The sequence below is a fragment of the Zingiber officinale genome, chromosome 3A (genome assembly GCF_018446385.1).
Source record: "Zingiber officinale cultivar Zhangliang chromosome 3A, Zo_v1.1, whole genome shotgun sequence".
Lineage (NCBI taxonomy): Eukaryota > Viridiplantae > Streptophyta > Magnoliopsida > Zingiberales > Zingiberaceae > Zingiber > Zingiber officinale.
The window spans coordinates 51,280,182-51,298,586 of NC_055990.1; the positions used below are offsets into that span (position 1 = coordinate 51,280,182).

At 40.3% G+C, this 18,405-nt stretch overlaps 1 protein-coding gene across 1 annotated transcript; it reads right to left on the bottom strand.

The window, feature by feature from the left end:
• Positions 1–11,994: 11,994 nt before the first annotated feature.
• LOC122051876 (transcription factor PCL1-like) lies at positions 11,995–16,534 on the bottom strand. Its single transcript, XM_042613194.1, has 2 exons — positions 14,993–16,534; positions 11,995–12,390 (listed from the first exon to the last, which is right to left on the bottom strand). Exons 1-2 carry the CDS (start codon positions 16,006–16,008, stop codon positions 12,384–12,386), a joined length of 1,023 nt encoding a protein of 340 aa, XP_042469128.1. The 5' UTR covers positions 16,009–16,534; the 3' UTR covers positions 11,995–12,383.
• Between the last annotated feature and the right edge of the window lie 1,871 nt (positions 16,535–18,405).

The following is an 18,405-nucleotide window of genomic DNA, read 5'->3' on the forward strand; positions in this document are numbered from 1 at the left end:
GTCGGATAGACAATGGTCTGTTCAAATTTCAAACATGTCCTAAGGACATTCTATTCAATAGGGTTCCTCCTCAAAAGGAATGGAGAGACAAATTCTTCTTCATACGCCTTCCCTTTTCTCCACCTTATCCTGTAAACTAGCAGCAAGACCTTCCTTCCGTTCCCAACTTGAGTAATATCTCCAGGGATCCTTCCTCCTGTATTTCGATGGAAAAACTAAAAGGTACCAAGTTTAAATTGTCGACATTGACCATAGAAGGTTTACTATATATTTTTGGACTTAGTCCCGCCGACACAGAATTGAGCGCCTCCTTTGGTAAGCTCGCTTTCCTTATAAATATTTGTTTGTTATTTTTTGATCATTTGTTATATGAGTTTTTAATCCTCACTCGTTTTCCTAGTTGAGGTTATTATCCTAGTCTTTTTGTATAAGAATAATCGACTGACAAAAGCAGTTTTGACCGAACTGGGAGAGGACTTATCGAGGGAACATTGTCTTAATCAATCTTCTTCCTCCCTTGGTTCGCTTCCCTCAGCCACGCCAACATGAGAACCATCTTCCGGCTCCTCAGGACAAGGCACTCCTTTTGTCGCCAGGCGCAAAAAACCCCAATCGAAAGCTTCGGGTTCAAAGTTACTCATATTATCCAACGTTGAATAAATTCCCATCACTATGGCCGAAATTTATTATGACTGAGATAAAGAGCTTGCATCCTCAACATGCAATCGTTCTCATTTTGCACTTGATATGATGAGGTATGACCTTCTTATACCTATGTCTCGTGCACTTCCTTCAGTTATTCCTTCTATTGAGACAACCTCCGATGCCCCTTCACCAATTTATTTACCGATTTTAGCTTCTCCTCCAACTAAACCTCATGCGAAGCGGATCCCTTGTAGGCGATCTGCCGACCTAGGATCTAAAAGATCGGCATATAAACAAAGTCCTAAATTAGTTGAGCCAGCATCCTCTGCCCAACCCTCTTTTGCTCCCTCACAATCGCCTGATCTTTCCCTTACTCCTCCTCCATAGTCTGCAACTTCTACTAGCCCTCCATGCCTCTTTACACAATCTCATGGGTTACCTTCTCACCAAGGGCTACATTATACCTCCCCTCCATCTTATGGGATACTCAAGTTAAAAGGTCCCTTAGCTGAACCATGGCTACAAGCACAAAAACAAATGCGAAGTAGCACAATTGCTGAGCGTGCCAATGAACACAACTGTAATGCTACCGTCGTAAGTCTTTGATTATATTTTGTTAACTTATTACTGCAAGATATAATTTGGTTGTTGTTTTATCTAGTTTTATGCTTCAAGCTTACACTTGGGCTGGCTAGTCATGGATCTAGAGAGAGCTAATAAGATTTTAAAAGATAGAATAGAAGAACTGCAGACTACTCCTACTATTCCCAATGATGAAATTGTTCAATTACAAGGGACAATAAATTCGCAAGATGAGCTTATCACTAGTCGGGAGGAAACTCTACAAGGTTATCGCTAATCATTGCAGACTCAAAAGACTACGAAGGAAATCTTGGAACATCAACTACAAAAGAGTGAATCCTAATTTCGAGTGGAGAAAACTCTAAAAGATAAGACTCTTCTGAATTTAGCTCAGAAAACTGCATCTTTAGAAAAGCTAGAACCGTCGCCTGGCTCAAGATCTCCTGAACTAGCTCCAAAGTTGGCCACCAAAAATTTATTATTGCTATAACAACAAGAGAAATTAAGAGCCCAACATTCACAGATAAACTCCCTACTGGATGAGCTAAAACATTCCAGAGCAGAACAAGTTGCCCTTAAAGTTGAGAAGGACAACCTTCAGTCTGAACTTCAGACATACAAGGCAGATGAGGATGAACGATGAGAGAACAAATGAAGATCATATTTAGACTCCCTCGAATTTGGTGAAGAATATGCCCAGCGTATTGTAGGAACTCTCACTCACTCAGTTGAGGGGGTTGTTCAGCAATTAAGGGAGGGAGGATACTTATCAAGGGAACCTCTTCCTCTATTCATAAATCGCCGATGACTCAACAATGAGCTACCGAAAGAATCTTAAGTAAATTTGAGTGACTATGTATTCTTATACTATATTTCTATAATATTTACTTGCTATTCAGAATGATGATAAAACATTGGACACCATTAGAAATAAATACCTGACTGTCTTGTGTAACTCCATGTATTTTTATAGCATATGCTCCATAGAGAAATTTTATGGAGAAACTCTTAATAATATAGAAAGATCTGGAATATTTGACTATTGAACAAATAGTCACTTATAGCGTTCCCTTATCAAATAACACCCAAGATAGATATAAATCATGAGGCAGAGTAAACATGTCCAATATGATATAAGTATTTAATGATAACTTCCTGGGCTCAATTATGAATCATCCAAGCATATAGTGCCGCACGGAACAAACAAACCGAATTCAATAATAGACCAGACCATCATATAAGCCCGAGAGAAGTAAGTAGGCTAGATGAAATATAAGTAGAGTTGATAATGAATTCCCATACTGCACACTAAATCGATCGGACATGTATTCCCAAGCGAAAGGAATCAACCGAACATACTATAAGAAGAGTTTATAATGAATTCCCAGACTGCGCAATAGATCGATCGGATATATAATCCTAAGCGAAATGAGTCAGTCGTCCATATGATGAATTTTCGGACTGACTAATAATTCAGCTGGGCATATAATTCCAAGTGAAATAGACAGACCAAATATTTGTATAATAAATTCTTAGGCTGAATAATAGATTGATCAGATTTGTGATGCCGAACGAAATAAACAGACTACATATGTATAGATATTCCCTGATGATTTTTCGGAATTGAATGATAACTTGGTTGAGTCTAAACGAAATAAATATCTCAGCTGTTTGTGAGTATCTTATAATGAATCCACACACTAACTAATAAACTAGCCAAATCCGTGATGCCGAGCAAAACCTCTGATTGTCTGTAGGGTTTAAAGTCTCTGGTCGCCCCCTGAAGTCGCCTCTCCGGTCACCCTTTAAGGTCGTCGATTAACTATTTATGGTTTAAAGTCTTCAACCCTCCGGCCATCTGTGCGACCGATCGACTGTTGATGGTTTAAAGCCTCTGGCCATCTGTGTGACCGATAAACTGTTGATGGTTTAAAGTCTCCGGCCATCTGTGCGGCAGGTCGACTATTGATGGATTAAAGTCTCCGGCTGTCTGTGCGACTGGTCAATTGTTGATGGTTTAAAGTCTCCGTCCATCTGTGTAATCGGTCGACTATTGATGGTTTACAGTCTTCGACCGTCTGTGCGACCGATCGACTGTTGATGGTTTAAAGTCTCCGGCCGTTTACGAGACTGGTCGACTGCTGATGGAGAATAGATCTTTTAGATGGCATTACCTGTAATTTTTTTAATTAATTATACAAAAAAGTTGAACAAAATACATGAAATAAGTTACAAGCGTACCAGTCGACCAACCTGAATTTGTATTTCCTCCTTCTCTTCATACACTAGGACGAGCGGCTTATCTTGAATAACATCGACTTCCATCCTCTAAATTTTTCTAGCGGCAATAGCCTTCGTTTTTACTACCTCCACATAACATTTGCGAGCCACCAGTAGATCACCTTTAACTTCCCCTACTTGATCGTTTACAGGAAATTTTACCTTCTGGTAGAAAGTTGAAACGACCGCTCAGAATTCATTCAAGGTCGGTCGATCCAAAATGATGTTGTATGTGGACAGTGTAAAATCGATCGGCGTGTCCTCATCAGAGGCTCTTCTCCAAGAGATATAGCCAATTTGATTTGACCAAGTGATGGAACTTCATTCCCCGTAAATCCAAACAAAGGAGTTGATATGAGCTGAAGCTCGCTCGGGTCAATCTGTAGTTAATCAAAAGTCTGTTTGAAAATGATATTAACATAGCTACCTGTGTCAATGAAAGTACAAGAGATGTTATAATTGTTGGAACCCCAAGGTTGTTTTGGTGTGATCAACAAGTTAAGTTAGGTCTTGCGTTGTTTCTAACCTTGTGTCTAAGTGTGCAGGAGCTTAGGAGTACAGGTACTCGAGCGGAAGACGCAGCTAGCGAGAAGGACGACACGTGTGCGTCCGAGGGACAAGGTGCTGCGGAAGAGTACCCCGGTGGACGAGAAGGAAGCGTGCGGTGGTTCCGAGGGACGAAAGCCGGAGTGGAAGATTGCTCGGGGAGCAAGAGACGCAGCTAGCGAGAAGGTCGGCACGGGGTGCGACCGAGGGACGAAGACTGCGGATGAGTATGCTGGTGGACGAGAAGGAAACACGCAGCAATTCCGAGGGACGAGAAGCCGGAGCGGAAGACTGCTCGAGAAGACCGGAAGTTGGGTTCGGGTGAGCCCTATTCTGGATGGCAGAGATCACCCAAATAAGCGGATCCGGAGCGGAAGACCCGGACCGAGGCGGGACTGAAACAGAGCAGAGGTCCCGGACGAAAAAGTCAACTCTGTTGACTTTCGGGGTCCTGGGCGCCCGGAGCTGACCGGGGCGCTCGGACCCCTCCGGGGCGACCGGAACCCTTCCGGGTGCCCGAACCAATAAAGTTGACCAGATCGAGATTTATCTCGATCTGAACGTTGGGGGGATAAGTTTTATCGCCCCTAGGGCGCCCGAAACCCTTCCAGGCGCCCCGACCAAGGCTATAAATATAGCTTTGTTCCAGAAGCTTTTCAACGAACTCATTACTTGTAATTCCAATGCTTGTGCGCTTTAGTTTAGAGTTAAGCTTCTGTTTTCTGCGCTTCATTGCTGTACGAAGCTTCTCCGCCCGAAGGAGATTTTTAGTGAGCTTGATCTTCCTTGGATTAACAACCACATCGGTCGTAACCGAGTAAATAGTTTGCGCCTCGTTTTTTCTTTATGTTTTTAATTTATCAGCTTATCTTATATATACAAGTGTTAGCTTAAAGAGTTCGAGGAGGGTTTGTCTTTTTGTGTTTGCAGGTTATCCAACCCCCTCCTAGCCGGCCGCAACGGTCCTACAAGTGGTATCAGAGCCGAGACGCCTCAGAAGGACTAACCGCTGTCTGAAGCGACAAAACAATGGCCGAAGCTAGTGACTACCCACCAGCATTTGAGGGGGAATTTTCCGTCTGGAAACAAAAATGGAGGTATATCTAAACTCAGATATTGGTATTTTTCTAATAATGAAATTTGGTTACGAGGAACCAAAGAACGCGAATGGTGAAGAACTCGATTTACGCCTCAGGAACAAGAAGCAGCGTGACGAGTCAATGGCAAACGGTCGGACAACATTTCACATTCTAAGCGCAATACCAACTAAAGATTTCGACAGAGTCGGAGAGTATAAAAGCGCAAAAAAACTTTGGGAAAAGTTCTTAAAACTCTATGAAGAACAAGTCAAAATTGAATCCAACACCAATTCAACGCCAGAACAGTCCGAGAATGAGGAAAATGCCGAGATAGTCGATCTCCATCCCGAGGACACAGAAAGCTCATCCCAGGTGAGCATCAATGAAGGGGGAGAGATATTGGAAGAAAGCAACTCAGCAGGGGGAGAACCAACGACCGACGAGGTAAGTAAAGTATGACCTCTACCCTCTGAACAACTGGTTCAATTAATCAAATTACCTGAAGATTTTTGCGAATCAAAAATTGAATCATTAAAAGAATTTTTCGAATTACAAAATGCTTTGACGAAAGATTCTTGCAAATCACAAAGTATTTTTTTGAAAACTTTTTCCAGATCCAAAATTTTTTCCGAATTACAAATTATCTTATTGAAAGAGTTTTTCGAACCTCAAAATATTTTGATGAAAGAATCTTGTAAATTATGAAATATTTTTTCTAACAAAGCTTGCAAATTAAAGATAATATCAAAAAGGTTTTTCAGACTAGAAAATTTATTATCCACAGATTCTTGCAAATTTATGTTGTCAAAATACTTTTGCAAATTACAAAATTTTTTGACGAACGAAGTTTGCAAATCAGAAGTATTGGCGAAAAATTTTATTAAGTTAGAATTTATACTATCAAAATATTTTTGCGAATTAGGAATTCAAAATACAATAGAAAATGATATGTTACAATTATTACAAATTTCTACATGTTCAAATTTTCTTGCTTCAAAGTTAAGAAATTATGATAAATTAAAATGAAAATTTAAAACTTTCTGATAAAAATATTAGAATATAATATATAATAAATAAATGCATAGAAAATTTCTTTTAAATGTTATCAATTCTCTTAAATTTTCTTGCATAAATTTTTCGGCTTAGAAAGTTTTTAATTATTGATGACGAATACTTAGAAGTTTTTTTTTAAAAGTTATTTCTTGACTTAGAAATTTTTCTTGACTTGGAAATATTTTCCTTGGAAATCATTGATATATATTTCCATTATATTAACCTTTAGATCTTGCTTTGAACCCCGTTTTTTTTGTGATCAAAGGGGGAGAAGGAAAGTATAAGTCTAGGGGGAGGTACAAATTGAAAATTAAAACTTTTTCGAAATTTACTTTTTTCTATCTTGTTGCACATTATTGCAATAACTTGTTTTAATTTTATGTCTAGTTTTGACCCTAGCTTAACTTGGGTTGATCACACCAAAAAGGGGGAGATTATTGGAACCCCAAGGTTGTTTTGGTGTGATCAATAAGTTAAGTTAGGTCCTGCGTTGTTTCTAACCTTGTGTCTAAGTGTGCAGGAGCTTAGGAGCACAGGTACTCGAGCAGAAGACGCAGCTAGCGAGAAGGACGACACATGGTGCGTCCGAAGGACGAGGTGCTGCGGAAGAGTACCCCGGTGGATGAGAAGGAAGCGTGCGATGGTTCCGAGGGAAAAAGCCGGAGCGGAAGATTGCTCGGGGAGCAAGAGACGCAGCTAGCGAGAAGGTCGACACGGGGTGTGACCGAGGGACGAAGATTGCAAATGAGTACGCTGGTGGACGAGAAGGAAACACGCAGCGATTCCGAGGGACGAGAAGCCGGAGTGAAAGACTGCTCGAGAAGACCGGAAGTTGACTTCGGGTGAGCCATATTTCGGATGGCAGAGATCACCCAAGTAAGAGGATCTGGAGCGGAAGACCCGGACCGAGGCGGGACTGAAACGGAGTAGAGGTCCCGGACGAAAAAGTCAACTCTGTTGACTTTCAAGGTCCGGGGCGTCCGAAGCTGACCGGGGTGCCCGAACCCCTCCGGGGTGCCCGGAACCCTTCCGGGCGCCCGGACCAGTAAAGTTGACCAGATCGAGATTTATCTCGATCTGAACATTGGGGGATAAGTTTTATCCCCCCCAAGGCGCCCAGAACCCTTCCAGGCACCCCGACCAAGACTATAAATATAGCCTTGGTTCAGAAACTTTTCAACGAACTCATTACTTGTAATTCCAACGCTTGTGCGCTTTAGTTTAGAGTTAAGCTTCTGTTTTCTGCGCTTCATTGATTTACGAGGCTTCTCTGCTCGAAGGAGATTTTTAGTGAACTTGATCTTCCTTGGATTAACAACCACATCGGTTGTAACCAAGTAAATAATTTGCGCCTCATTTTTTCTTTATGCTTTTAATTTATCGGCTTACCTTATATATACAAGTGTTAGCTTAAAGAGTTCGAGGAGGGTTTGTCTTTTTGTGTTTGCAGGATATCCAACCCCCTCCTAGACGGCCGTAACGGTCCTACAATAATTGGCTATCACATTCTTAATTATCAATGCATCATCATGGGGTATTTCTACCCTCTCTAAATCTCTGGGTCCAAAGCTTATCTCTGGCTCGACCGCTCGTTCCGCACTGCATTTGACCTCATGGATGACCAAACGCCGAGCATATGATTTCCTTACTCGGTTGGAATCACCATCCGTGGCCCCCCAACTATCATATGAATATTACCTCGGGGGCATTATTGCAATTCTCTTCTTGTTGGACTGATGATTGCTCTGGTTGTGCCTGAGTGAGCCCTTGGACTTGCTCGGTCGAGCTTTGTAAAGTTCCCAGTTGTGGCTCGGTCTCCAGGTATTCAATCTTGAGCGGGTTGTTTTGTCTTTGATACAGTCGACAATTTGGAGCTGGGGAACGTCGACGATATCTTGGATTACTCTCATTGATTCCACAGAGTGTAACACTCCTCCGTGCTATGAATAGTTGATTGATGATACGTACATCATTTTTGTGAGATTTCTTGAGGAGCTCCCACATGTTGTACGACTTGAGGTCTTAGCTCGGGCTAACAATGTTGAGAACTCGCCCGAGGTCCTTTAGGCGGATGTGCTATAGCCTCCTTCTTTCGAACAACTTGAGCTTATTCCACATTAATAAATTCAGTTGATCTTTCAATTAGTAGATCAAAGTTGGCTGGAGGCTTTCTAACCAAATCCTTGAAAAAGTCATTATCATTAAGCCCTTGGGAAAAAACATTTACCAAAATCTCTGTGGCAGCCGTAGGAACATCTATGGCCACCTGATTGAACCTTTTGATGTAGAATCAAATGGATTCCTTGAGCCCCTGTTTGCGTGAGAAGAGGCTCCAAGTTTTATGATATTGTCGATTACTAAAAAGGTGGTGGAGAAATACCTTGCGAAAATCCTTGAATTGGCGAATAGAATTGTCTAGCAATTGTTTAAACCGTTGTTGAGCTGCTCCGCTGAAGATGGCGAGGAACATCCGACATTTTACACCCTCCGTTAATTGTTGAAGAAGGGCAGCATGCTCAAATTGTTGGTACCCTAAGGTTGTTTTGACGTGATCAAACAAGTTAAGTTAGATCCTGTTGTGTTTAATCCTATATTTAAGTGTGCAGGAACTTAAGAGCACAAGAAGTCGAGAAAAAGATGCAACTAGCGAGAATGACGATACGGGAGAGAGTCGATGGGCTCGGTGCATCTAAGGGACGAGGTGTTGCGGAAGAGTACACCTGCGGATGAGAAGGGAGTGTGCGGTGTTTTCGAGGGACGAGAAGCCAGAGCGTAAGATTACTCGAGGAGCAAAAGACGCAGCTAGCGAGAAGGTCGGCACGGGAGAGAACCGATGGGCTCGGTGCATCCGAGGGATGGAGAGCTGCAGAAGAGTACGTTGGCAGATGAGAAGGAAGCATGCGACAATTTCGAGGGACGAGAAGCCGGAGCGGAAGCTTGCTCAAGAAGGTTAGAAGTTGGGTTCGGGTAAGCCCTATTCCGGATGGCCGAGATCACCCAAGTTAGAGGAACTGGAGCATAAGACCCGGACCGAGACAAGCGAAACCGGAGCAGAAGGCCCGGATTGAAAAAGTCAACTTGATTGACTTTCCTGGTCCGGGCGCCCAGAATTGAATTATATCTGGATCGTGTTTGACTGTGATTCGTTGCGAAGGGGATAAAATTTTATCCCCCTCCAGCAGCTATAAATATAGCCTTGGTCCAAGAAGCTAAATACAACAAGCATTCTTGCAACAACACTTGTACGCTTTCCGTTTTCCATTTAACCTTTTGTTTTTGTGCGATCATTGCTGTAAAGAGTCTTCTCCGCCTAAAAGAGATATTAGTGTGCTACTTCCTCAGATTAACAACCTCCCGGATTGTAACCAAGTCAAAACTTCTATGACTCTGTCTTTTTGGTTTCCTTATTCTTTTTTATGCAAGTGTTTGTTTAAGTTATAAGTTGAGGAAGGTATTTTTTTGTTTTGATTTATGCAGGGGCTATTCCCCTCTACCCGGCTACCAGCGGTCCTAACACAAACTTGAGGAGATGATCTTCTCGATCAATCGTTCTTGAGTATTCTCTAATATTCAAGTTCTGATATTGCTTGGATAATGGATCATCCAATACCCTTTGAGAGAATGGAATGACAATTCGCTCAGGAGAACTATCACTAGCTACAGCTTTTCCTCTATATCGGTCTCGCACGAGCACTTCTCCAGAGGACTCTTGCGGGATTATTCGTTGGCTCATCTGTTCTAAGGGTGTATAAAAAAGTGCTCTAGGATGCTGATTTGGTGAGAGAGGCGCGGGGAGCAAGCGAGTATGACTCTCCTCTTGCACCCCCCTCTCCCTCTGAAGAGGGTTGGTTGATACTTCCGGATTTGGTGGTGGTAGCATGCCATCAATATTAGCTTGTTGTTGTTGTTGAAGTAATTTTTGTACTCTGGTGTTGATGAGTATCTCCATATCTTCTTGCGTTATGGCTACAGTATTGAGTTTTCCAGCCTCTTCCATCGCAAAGCTTCAGATTCAGGTGAATAATCCCATAGACGACGTCAAATTTGATCCTATCTGAAGGCGATGAGATGCCGCGCTGGCTCCGGCGACTAAGGAATGACAAGCTTCTCAAGATATGAAGGAACTCCTTGATGACCCTGCACACACTCCAACGATCCAATAAAGTGTTAGTGACCTAAGACCGAGGTGAGAATCTCTAGCTAGGTCATTTGATGCTCAAGTCAGTTCCTCGCTTGAATGTGGAAGAAGAAGAACAGTAACGAAAAAATGGCAGGAAGTCTAATTTCAGATGCAAATGCTTATGTTTGCGTACCTTGCCAGCGGAGAGGATTCCCCTTTTATACCACCTCACATAATCTCCGCGATCATGAGACAGCCCTTGGTTTGTTAGAGTTTGTTAAAAGATGAGAAAAATAAAATTTGGACTTCGTGCAATAGTCCTCTGAGAAATATTTTTTCTACCCCAGATGCACCCTCTTTGTCGTTTATGACTTGAATCCTTAATATGATGACATATGAAAAAGAGTAGATCGTTGTAACCGCTTAAAGAACGAAGAAGCTTCGAGAGAATATTTCCGACAGGTTTGCCAGGCTGTCATAAAGTTGTTGACTGATTGTCTGTTTAGATTATACTGACCGATTATTAAGCCTAGATATAGACTGACCAATCATTAAGCCCGTCGTACCTTGAGAATGCCCCTTCTTCTTCTGTTGAATATATCTTAGTCTGTCATATATTAAGAGTACCTTTTGTTGAATATATCTCAGTCAGTCATGCATTAAGAGTACCTTATGTTGAATATATATCGACCGGTCATGCATTAAGAATACATTTTGCTGAATATATCTCTGTGACTAGATAGCTATGACTAGCTAATACAACGTGTAGAAGCTACTAGATAGCTACTACAATGTGTAATGTTTAATATAATATTATATTGTTGTAATATTATAACGACTACTTAGTAACTTCTACCTATTATAGCTTTCAAGTGATTTAAATTAATTTAAAATAATTCAAAATAATTTTAATGAAGTTTAAATAATTTTGATTAGGTTGGTAAAAGAGTATTTTGATATAATAGTATTTAAAAATTTATGATTTATGATTTAAGATTTTAGTGAAATAATCGATTTTCATGTTGTAATAGCTATGAGTAACTTCTATACATTGTGGCTAAACCTTAAATTTTAAAACTTTAAACTCTAAATCTTCAATTCTAAATACTAAACTAATTGAAATATCATGTTTTAGCAACTACTAAATAGCTACTACATGTTATAATAGCTACTAAGTAACTTTTACACATGATGACTAAATTGTAAATCCACAATTCTAAACACTATCACATCAAAAGAATATTTACCAACTTTATCAAAATTATTTAAATTTTATTAAAATCACTTTAAATTAATCAAAATCATTTTAGAATAATTGTAGCAACTACAAAATAGCTACTATATGTTATAGCAGCTAATAAGGAATAATGTTGTAACAACTATCGATAGCTACTATAATAATGTTGGATAAAAGATATTTTAGGGTAAATGGAGCTCTTTTTTATTTTTTTTAAATGAGCATCTTTTGATAATTTATATGATTTGAGACGTTGTTGCCTAATTTTTAAACTTATAAAAGCTTGAAGAATTTTGTCACAAGCTTATTATAAAACCTAAGATGATACTAACAAACACCACCAATGAATTCTCAGGATTTCTCTGATTTAAAAAATATCAAACTTTTAAATTTATGAATGATGAATCTCCTCCAAATTAATTTCGATCAAAACTGATTGATAGATTAAAAAACTCCAAATCATTTTAATTCAAAACTCTATGTTCTTACATCAGAATAAAATAACATAAATTGACTGAGAAAAATTTAGATATGCACGCAAACTCACGTAATTATTTTAGATAGGGATATATGCCGAAAATTAAATGTAGTCTTAAATTCTACTAAGGCTAACATCGCATTAAGTTTGACTATCATAGCCCACAATTATATTAGTCTCTTCTTCAACTTCTTTTGATAAGTGGGCATCAGTACTTTTATTCCAAATGAAGTGTGTAAGGTCGCATTTGTCATGGTTCACTCCGTCCCCACAGAGAGGATCCTCCTCTTTAGCATCAGAATGATTTTCAAATAATTGCAGATGCTGTTGCATGGATGACAGATCTATTTGGAATTGGTTCCATCAATTCCTGTGCATGACTCTGCAGTTATGAGCATGTGAAGGACCTTTTTTTCACTCATAAATTTTGCTATAATTTGTGTAAATTCCAAAGTTTCTAAATAATAATATTAAAATTTTGTTGAACCATTCATATCTCTTAGTGAGGCCAAAATTATGCCATCACAAACTTCTTCTAACAAAGGACACTGACCAGGTGAAGAAAAATTAAGCCTTTGCAAACATGAAACGAGGGGGGAAATGAACAATGCTAATAAGTAAAAATACAGAACTCAGACTTTTGCTAGGGAAGGTCTGATGCCTGAGGAACCTATCAAGATGTCATCTATGTCTCTCTTAAAAATTTTACAAAAAGTTATTATTGTATTTAACTAGAAACTAAAAAAGATGATAAAAAAAAGATTAGTATCACTCATACACCTAGATTTAACTGACAGTGGATTTTGGCATTGGTTGGTGATCACTAAATATCATCTGCATTGATAAGATATTACTCCTAACAGTGGTAGTAGAATGAAGAAGGAAGATAGTGAGCTTGTAGCAATGGAAATCAGTACTATCCACAACAAGGTTGTCTTAAGTATTGCCCTTGGAGGAATATGAATACAATAAAAAGAGGCAATTATGAATTAAACTTCCACATCACAGCAATGCAGTAGTGAGGCAAACATCGTTTCTAACTATCGAAACCATGCACCTTATTAAAGAGTAAATTTAAGTTACCCTTTACAATAGTGGTCATGATTTCATGAAACATAGCGCAAGTTTAAAACCAGCATAAAATGTACCAGAGAATGTTATATAGTGAAAAGGTATTATTACCTTTAGAAACTGAACTAAGATATTATTGTTGTGGCATAGGAGTTGATTTCTGCCAAAGTTTCTCTGTCTCACATAGTTCAATTTGGAGGAAAATTTCTTCCACAACCAGTGCAACACTTCTTAGATCCAGTCTTTACATTCAAGCCTCTTAGCAGAGCCACAAACTAATGCAAAATATCAACAACCAGGGACGAAAATCAAGTAGTTTCTCCTCCTTACCTTCTAGATCCTTTCAAGACTATCAATAATAATCCTTTAAATGGCATCCTAGAAAAATATTAAATTCAATTATTACTTCCATGGCACTGCAAATGCCTGCTGCCTTTTTCTTCCAATGCAAATATTCTATACTATTAGAATTCTACTATATTTATTATCAAACCTGATAACACAAATAGACAAGATATGCTATAGATACTGATGGTATATGTTTTCTGCAACCCATCAAGTTACAATATGGTCGTTTACCAAATCATGCCCCTCATAAGTGTTTTTGACCAATCATGCCTCACTGTTGGTTTTTTATCAATTATGTCTCTGCCCAGATTTTTCCTATATTATCCTTGATTTTCAATTTTCCTCCAAAATTCCAACGCAGTCTAATTTGCACAACATGATTTTTGGGGGAAAACACTACATATTTGGGTTTTTTTCTACCTAAGATGATCAGTAAGTGATCTTCCAAACCATAATTTTGCTGAAATTTGGGAGTTTCAATGGTGCTAACTGAAAATGACACAAAATGTTGCATAAGCAGATTCAATGCTTTCAAGTCAATAGATATCTGAGTCTCTTTAAACCTAAAATGATCAGCTAGAGAGTAGAGATCTCTTAAGATTTTGACCCTACAAGTTGATATTAATTGTTCTCATTTCTCACTATACAAGATGATTATCATGGGGCAAATCCTAAATTCACACAAAATTAAGGTGTGGGACCACTTAATGAGTAGATTAGGTTAGAAGGAATTCAAATATAAAATTTTATATTCAACAATTATTCTGCAAGCTAATTTGCAAATACTTGCTTTTCGATTTTAGAGGGAACTTGAAAATCAAGGATAATCTGAAAAAAATTTATGGCCGGGGTTAAATTTGATAAAAATAAATAAAGTAAAAAAATCAATATTAAAATGTGATTTGGCCAAAATGAACTAGAAGAGCCACGATTTGGTAAAAATGACCTTCATTTAAACAATATTCAGTTATCTTCTTCTATTCATGTTCTTGTATATCATTAAACATTTATTGTATCTGATGCCCCTGGTATTAGACATAAGAGCAAAGGAATCTGGCAAATTGCAACAAAGAATAAGAAAAAGCACACAAATCCAAGAAGCTTTTCTCATCTCATCAATACAACTAAGATTATCACAGTTGCCGTTTTTGTTAATTTTACTGCAGAAAGCAGAATATGCAATTGTTCAGATTGCCACGATGAAAAATTATGAAATGATTCGAGTAGGAGGACTTAACTTATGGGGTATTTGTTTGTTTGATTAGCTAGTTCAATCAATAGCAATGATAGTAACCGATGCAAGAGTTAGTGAATAGGCAAAGAAGTGTATGCCAATAACAAGGAAGAAATCTTATGAAAAAACTAAGATAAAGATATATTGGAACTATGAAAGCAACATTATAAGAATCTTTAACCAAAAGAGAGAAATGAACCATTGGGCAAGAAAACAGAATCGAAAAACATAGGCAACTCAAAAGACTTGTGTGGAGCGAAATAATTGGTTACTGTTCAAAGAAAAAATGACAGGAAAACACAGAATTTCTATAGCTCACCGATCCGTCGGCCGCTCCCCAATAGCTCCGAAATGATGGGGAGCTTCGAATCCGTGGAAGCCCCCACCTACCTGGTGGTTATTAACGTAGGGCATCATAACCATAGGGTTTCCATGGGGCACGCCGTAGATGGGCATAGGAAGCATGGTGGGCACGGCGTAGGGCACGGGCACAGTTGGCGGCTGCGGCGGCAGTTGGTGGTGGTGCTCTCGGAAGCTCTGCGGCATGGGCGTAGAAGCAAAGAGACGATCGGAGGAGGAAGGCCCCTCGCTGGAGAGCCCCTCCTTTCTCTTCAGATAAAGGCGGTACTTTTGGAGGTGGCTCGCGACGTTCTCCCTCGTCAGGCCCTCCACGTTCATCAGCTGCATGATGGTCTTCGGGACGGCGTTCTTGATGCCGAGGTGCGTGACGACGTCAACGAACCGCTTGTGGAGCTGCGGCGTCCACACCAACCGTGGCCTCTTCTGGCTCCTCGCCGACTGCTCGTCGTTCGAGTTCTCTGCCCGCAGGGCCGACAACTCGGCCTCCTCGGAGACCTCGACTCGTCGACTCTTGCGCTGGGGATTTTCCACGCCATCGCCCTCGCCCTCGAAAGGCATCGTAGCCTCGCTTCCTTCTTCCTCGTCGTCTTCTTCTTCTTCTTCTATTTCTTCTACTTCTTCTTCTTCTTCTCCTTCTTCTTCTTCTGCCTCGCCGTAGTCATCGTTTTGAACAGGGGACTGGAAGGGAAGGAAGGATCGGAGTGTAGAGGCGGACACAGGGGAGGTTAAGGTGCTTCGGAGGTCAGTTAGAGTTTTATGTACGGCTCGGTCGACGTCGATTGCGGTGCGGCGGGGTTCGGGGCTGATACGGAAAGCGGTAGCCAGCGACGGCGAGACTAGGAGCTTATTGAGGGGAAAGAGCTCCTCATCAGTCGGGAGCCCGATCTCCCACTCTCTGACGCGGCCCCCATCATATCCTCCAGGTCCTTCCGCGGCGATCCGGTTGCGGTGGGCATCGGGGGCCTCTTCATCCATGGGAGCGGCCAAAACCCTAGAATTAAAGCAGAGGGGGGGGAGGGGGGGAGGGCGGTGGATGTGATCGAGAAATGGAACCAGTAGATCTCGAAGCGGGAGGAGTATTGACTCGGCCGGGAGGCGGAAGCGGAGGCGGCGGTGGGTGGAAGAGAAGAACTAGCTATGGGCGTGGGAGATATTTTTTCGGGTGGGGAAGGGAAAAGCGCAGATCCGATGCCAGATCGCTACTCATCGGAGGTACACGTGGACCGCTATGCTTGATATTTTTGATTCCTTCTCTCTTTTTCCCCCATTCTTTCTCCTCCTAGAGAGAGAAAAGGCGAAGGATTCCCAAGCTGCTGCTTTTTTTCATGTTCTCCCTCTCTTTCAATTTCCACATCATAAATACATATTCTCCTTGATCCCAATGGACGACGATAACTACCCTTCCATTTTCAGACTCGCACGGATCTTAACGCCGATCAAACTGCCACGACATCCTCGATCTTTCCCCCAATCGGAATGGCAATCGGCAACGGGGAATGGTCATGCTGGCCCATGGGCCACACCTGTGTCGATGGTTAAGTAACCAGGGTTGAGTGAAGGGCCAGTTGGGCAGTGGGCGTGACCCCCACCCGATTGATCGATACGTATCAGAAATGCAACGTGGACGTCTCCCTCACCAGCCGAGCCTAATCGGGAAACAATTGCTATTCCTTCTCAGGCTGAGGCTCAGCCTCAACAATGGTGACGGTAAAAGGAAAAAACAGGGGAGTTAGAACTCTGCACGTTTTTTATCCCCTCTCTTTCTCTCTTCAAAGCAGTGAGTGAATCAGGGTGATAGTGATTTGTTATAAATAATGGAGTGGGGAAAAAACGAAGTGGAGGAAAAAGAGGATCGAGAGAAAGAGAAGGGAAGGAAAAAGGCGGAAGAATCGACACATCAATCAGAGCAAAAATAAAGGGAAAAAAAAGTTTGAAGAGAGAATATTTGAGATGTTTGATTTTGACTTTTTAGATAATTATAAAGCATAGAAATCTGTTTTCCTTTTTTTTTAAAAAAAAAAATAAATCGAAATTATAGGATCTAGATTAGCACAACTAATAGTAAGGTTTTAGATTATTGTTAACTTACTGACATAATTTAATATTTCATAATTTTTGTGAGTCAGCCCTAGTACAGATTAATCTGATTATAATACTTGGTGCAAAATATTCCACGTCAACTCAAATACGAGAAGAATAGCCAACCTCCAAAATCATAATTAAAAAGTAGATTTAAAAGTGGCCTCCATTGAAAATGTAAATGAAAATGGAATAAAAAAATAACTCTAATAAAAATAATAATAATTCTCAGCAAAGGGAGAAAAGCAAAGACATCTTTTCAATTTCTCCTTGCGATTCTCCTTTTTTTTTTCCGTCAAGCTTTAAAGATTCTCCTTTTCTGTCCTTTCTTCCCTCAGCTTCTTGTGCTTCCGCGACAGTGAAGTCAGTACAAACGCCATAACTTAAATTATCAAGTTTGAAAATATCAATTAAAATAACAATCTGCAAACGTTTTTTTTATTTGACGTAGATATATTACGAAGGTAGTGAAAATTCTAAGAGGAGCTAATCTAGGTAATGATAAAGTTTTAGATACAGTTTAAGTATAAAGTTTAATAAGTTAAGTAAATTTATAGGAGTGCGACTTAATCATAAGAGATTGATCCTTAGATGATAGACTTAGAGAAGGGACTTCTAAGCAAAAGGTAAACCTAGTAGGTCGGGTAGATTTATAAGAATGCAGCTTGATCCTAAGAGATTGACCCTTAGATGGTAGACTTGGAGGAGAGACTTCCAAGCAAAAGGTAAGCCTAATAGATCAGGTAGACTTACAAATATAGGCTATGTTGCTTATTTGTGTTTGTATGGTTGTTTTGCAGGAATCTGGAACTAGAAGCAAAACAGAGAATATACAAATGTAAATGGGTAAACCGAACTTAACTCAGGTCAAACCGAACCCAAACCGATTCAGGTAGACCGACTGGGTTCAGTTTAGATTGCTGAGTTGTCAAAAATATTGACATGGAAGATGATGTGGCAAAAGATCATCTTTATAATTTGGATTAGGATGAAAATAAGCTAGATGATATGGATAGAGATAAGACTTGATCAAGATAAGACTTGATCCAGATATTTCTTCATCTAGATATTGTTGGTGCAGGTAGCACTAACGGTCTAACCTAGGTTTTGATGAATGACAAATAGGTTAAGTTAGTTTTGTTGTTGTCTGACACTTTGATCGAGTGTGCAGGAGAAGTCCAGACATGTCGACGGGCTGACCGGATGTCTGGCACGAAGTCCAGCTAGGTCGACGGGCTGACCGGATAGCTGGCGAGAAGTCCAAACGGGTAGACGGGCTGACCGGACGCTTGG

Coding starts and splice junctions, on each gene's coding strand:
- LOC122051876 (XM_042613194.1), bottom strand. CDS start 16,008: ATGGATGAAGAGGCCCCCGATGCCCACCGCAACCGGATCGCCGCGGAA.